At 36.8% G+C, this 5,123-nt stretch overlaps 1 protein-coding gene across 1 annotated transcript; it reads right to left on the reverse strand.

Moving 5' to 3' along the window:
- Positions 1 to 761: 761 nt before the first annotated feature.
- On the reverse strand, positions 762 to 3,554 carry LOC147620587 (NAC domain-containing protein 100-like). The gene is made up of 3 exons (XM_086825440.1): positions 3,190 to 3,554; positions 2,762 to 3,021; positions 762 to 1,439 (listed from the first exon to the last, which is right to left on the reverse strand). Exons 1-3 carry the CDS (start codon positions 3,380 to 3,382, stop codon positions 921 to 923), a joined length of 972 nt encoding a protein of 323 aa, XP_086681566.1. The 5' UTR covers positions 3,383 to 3,554; the 3' UTR covers positions 762 to 920.
- Between the last annotated feature and the right edge of the window lie 1,569 nt (positions 3,555 to 5,123).

Below are 5,123 nucleotides of genomic sequence, written 5' to 3' on the forward strand. Positions count from 1 at the left end.
CTTTGTATAAAACCTTTGTTAGAATTCTAAAATACATTTGTAAGTTGAGATTATTCTTGTTAAAAAGAAATATTGAGTAATAGAAGCCTAGACCAAAAAATTTGATGAATTATGTGAAAGAGATCAAACAACAAAAATGTACTCTAGGTCACCATAGATTTTGGTTCATGATTATACGTCTACCAAGGAGGAAACATGTCTCTTGTTTTTTTGAAGGAGCCCCCATAGGAAGTTTATCTTTAAACAAAATTTAGCAAATAAAATATGTTTTTTTATTAAATAAACTATAATAACTACAATATTATATGTATGCATAATAATAATTGTCTTAGTTGTATGAGTCTAAAAAAGAGGTATTAAAGCATTTTAGAGTGCACAACAAAACTAGAAAAAGATTCCAATGTATGCTTATGCTTCTATTCAAAATCAGAAAAGTTCCACCATGGTACACTATAAAGGCTAGACCTGTTTTTCATTAAATATATATAATCACACTGTGCATTGTATTATGTAGACAATGTATTAAAAGAAGAACTTAGGATTGTGTGTTGCTTGGTACAATCCTTTGGTATCAAGGAGAACACATGTTTGAAGAATTGTCATGGACGTGGTAATATTCGAGCCAAGAGATCATATTTCACCATTAACACACTTAATTATCTAATTTTTATTCAAAAGGAATAGAGTTTAACCATGGTTTTCTTCATAGACCAAAGTGTTTTACCATTAAACATCTATAATCACAAATTTCCTTTTATTAAAAGCAACAATACAATATGAAGTTCCAATTTGTTACAATGTATGGGCATGTAGAAATACACGATTCTCGTAAATATGGTAATTATATATCATCTAGGGATCATAAATCTTTGAAATGAGATGGCTAATTAAGCACAATTAAATCCTATGAGCATTACACTTCAATCAAACAAACTTTCAAGGTCAACGTGGAAAGGAGAGAGGTGCAATTCATGGTTGTTTATTGAGGAAGCACTAGCTCTATTGGTAATTGCTTTATCTTCTAAAGAAGAAAAAAGAGCCATGCTCTTAAAGCTTCTTTGGTGATGAAGGTCATGCTCTTGGTGTTGTGGTGATATATCTTGTTCTACATCAACAGTATTAGTGTTTGCAAACTTATCTTCCGCAATGCTAAGTGAGGGTATGCAAAAATTTTGGGGTTTACATTGGTGGCTGTATTCGTGAAGAAGATCTTTTAGTAATTCTTCATGAGAAAACAAAGGGAGAGAAGAAGAAGGGGAGGAAAAAATCACATCAAGGGGTGGATAAGGTGTAAAGCTAGTGGGAATAATAGTGTGTGAAGATGATGAAGGGTTAGTGTAGACTTGTGTTTCGAGAAAGTTCTCATGCACTTTAGGTGGTAATACCTTTTTTCCTCCAGCACTCTTGAAAAATACTCTACAAAGAACCCATTCATCAACCTGCGACATCATGAGAACTTTGATTAGACCATTAGAATTTATAATGCCTTTACAAGATGCATTATATCTATAGTAGAAATGCGTGAATTGAAAAGCTAAGAATCATCTTGATTCATATCTGTGTAAACAAAGACATCCATTTTTTAGATGTTAAAATCAAAATAGGTCACACAAGTAATCTCTATTATATTAATTGTTTGGCATATGTGTTTCAATGTTTTATCTTGCAATCAAGGTTTTTCCCTCCTGAATTGCAAGAACAATTAAGGGTGATCTATATTGTCTTGAATTATAGAGTGCATTGTAGTAGATTCAAGGGCAACCTTAGCACACAAAAAAAATCTACATCTCATTATGCACAAAAGTACACATTTGTCTACATTGATGTATATAAAAAATGTGGTGTTGAGCACACACGCTACGCAACAAGATTCGAATCTTAAAGTCTCTAGGTTTCACTTATACAAGATGGTTTTTTAATCTTGTTAAAGAGGCCTAGTCTAAATGAATTCTCTTGGGATAGTCGGTTGAAGGGTGGCATGGTCTTTGAACAAACGTAGAGCACCAAGCCTACACCATCGGCTGTGATAATGAAAAGGATTTGTGGCTCTAAAACCCCCCTTATGTTTGTGCATGAAGGTACTTCCATGCCATATTTAATGCAAAACTTAATTCCTTCATTACATTAATACCTAGATACACAGTTGCTTCCACTTCAAAGGACCATTAAGTCCCAAAGACCTACATTAACAATCCTATTCTTATATAAAGAAGCCAAGAAATCTTTTTCACACAAAGATATGTTCCATTTGCTTAGAACATCTCAAGAAAAAATCTAGTTGTATATTCAGTTTTGAGATAATATATATACTTAATATTGGTTTTTAAAAAAGAACATCTCAAGAAAAAAAGGGGGGGAAAGTATATGGTAAAAAATAATTATTAACTCCTCCTTTTTCATGGTCCTCCCCCCCCCTCTCTCTCTTATTGTGTATGTATTGGTTAATTAATTTATTTTAGCTCTCTCCATTCGAGTAATTAGTTTGAGATTTTGCAAGTCATTCATTTGTCAAACAAAAATCAAGTGCTTGTGTGTCGAACGTAAAGATGTTGGTTCGTTTAAAATGGAATCGCCAGTGCAGTAGAATGTGTGTTTTTTATTCCAAGCAGTACACAATAGACGAACATATCAAAGCATTAAAAGTGTAGAATCGTATACCTTAACGTTAAGATCAATGGTAACTGAACTGTGAAGTCATGCAATGCATTGCTAACGTATTGCACAAGCAACGGTTTGTGTGCAAAGAAATTATGACTGTCACCTTCACGCGAGTGTCGGTCTTTGTGTACTCGTGCATGACCCAGTTGGTCCTCTTGCCCCTGGGGGCGCGGCCCGTGTAGAAAACCAGCGTTTTCTTCAAGCCCACCAGCCGCCCATTGGTAGTGTTGATCACCTGGCGGTCCTTGCCGGTGGCCTTCCAGTAGCCCGCCTGAGTGGCCCGGTTGGCGCGCACCCCCGTGGGATACTTCCGGTCACGCACGCTGTAGAAATACCACTCCTTCTCCCCCATCGTAGCTCGCCCTATCAAGCATGACAACAAACATTAAGAGCTATAACAGCTGTCGAACCAAGCCTTGTCTCGACAAAACACCTCTTGCCGCCATCACAGGACGGTCCTATACACAGACCGCAGACCCTGCATTCTTAATTGTTAGGCTAAGTCCAAGCCTCCGAGGCCGTTAATCCTACCAGGAAGCTCCCATGGCTCGTCCTTGTTAAAGTCCGCCTCTGCAACTGCAGGAACCGTAAAGTGGGCGTCCTCAATCTTCTTGGAGAGATAAAAGTTTACCAGCTCTTCGTCCGTTGGATGGAACCGAAAGCCAGGTGGTAGCCATGGCTGCCGTGGATGATATTCATCGGCGCACGGTGCCAAGCTTCTCATGATAATCTAGATTGTCTAATCAAACTTGCGATCTAAGTGTACTAAACTTTAGAAAACCAGACACAAATATATGAAACCTAAAAACTACTAGATATTAATATAATGCAGTGCCACATAGATTAATCTATTAGAGATTCTTCTTGAAGCTGCTTGGATGCAGGTGCCTGATTACAAAGGAAATCATGTGATTGCTGAAGATGAGAAATCGAAGGAAACCGTGAGAGTTCTTAACACACAGGAAAGTGTAAAATTACAATTGATTGAAGGGCAGAACGTTTAAATCAAGCCAGGTGGAATACAAAGACGCCAACAGAGACTTGGCTACTTGGAAATATTCTACACACAAAAACTTCTAGTGTATTCATTATTTGTAGACTTGTATAATTATACACATACACTTTGTAAGGATATACATGCACACATGACTACTTTAGTTGTCAAGATGGTAGGAGCATTCAAGTAAGAGAATCCAGCCTTGAAGATTCATTTGTGTGCATGCTTGAAAAGATGGCCTGGCTTGACGCCTATCCATTTTATATATTAAAAAAAAACAAAGACGGCTTGGCTTTTTGCCTAGAGAAAGTATAGCCAGAAGGCCCAGAACCACGTAGGTAGTTTCGCCTTTTGGGGCATTGTTTGGTCATCCCTCTCCTACATCTCCACGTTACACAAGCCCCAATAATACACGACAAGACACGTACGACTGAAAAAAAGAATTAATTTACTCGAGACTAAAACAAGGCCAAAATTAGTGTAAACTAGAAAGTCATCTCTTCCGGTTCTCATGCTTTCACGATGTGAAGCCTGTGCACTATCTCACACCCAAAGCAGTGCTCGAAAAAAAATGTGCTCTCCATCCATTAAAATTAAAGGCAATGCTTAGGCTTAATTGGGATTTAGGCTCGAAAATCACTAAAAACCATAAAAAGATCGAGATTTATAACATCCATCACTTAGACTTGAGACTAGAGACTTTCCCAAAGGTGAATTTGATTCGTTTCTTCCATGGTCATAACAATCATGGGAAAGTGGAAGATTGGGCACAATGAGTGACCTTATAGGCCATTGGCAAAGATAATCGTATGTAGGCAAGAAGCAAGGCTATGGAAGAAAAGACAAGGACATGGGAACACTTGGCTAGGATATCTCGCAAGTATCAAGGTTTGTTGCACGCTTCGAGATTAGACAGTTACACTTCCTTATCGATACATACATTTTACTATGTACATCTTTCAACATCTCCATCATGGACCACCTAGAGTAAGACCTCCAATTTAACTAATAATGGCATGCAAATTGTTGTTTTTCATTATAAGTTTTATTGATCCAAACATTCATGATTATTGCCTAGCTTGCATCTCAATCAATATGAAGAATCTCTCTACATGAATATCCATTATGCATTGATGTATTATAGAGAAACTTGAAAATTCCTTTCTCCACTTGCTACCATAGCAATCAATGATTTATTGGACATCACTATTAAAGATATTTATGCTTGACTTGTGGATGTAAAGTAAATGAAATTCCATCATGAAGTTGCAATTCAAAATATCACATTCTTTAAATATGATGTACAAGATCAATACTGAAATATATAGTCAAAGGCTACATAAGTAACCAATTCAAACTACTATAGTGAACATCCAAAAAATGCTTTTTTAGAAAGGAATGTCTAATTACTTTCGCATCAAACATGAAGCTCATGTTGTTGGGAGTGAATTGGCTACCATGGGTTTGA

This window comes from Cibotium barometz, chromosome 31 (assembly GCF_041138505.1).
Source record: "Cibotium barometz isolate CiBa-2024 chromosome 31, ASM4113850v1, whole genome shotgun sequence".
In the NCBI taxonomy this organism is placed as follows: Eukaryota; Viridiplantae; Streptophyta; class Polypodiopsida; order Cyatheales; family Cibotiaceae; genus Cibotium; species Cibotium barometz.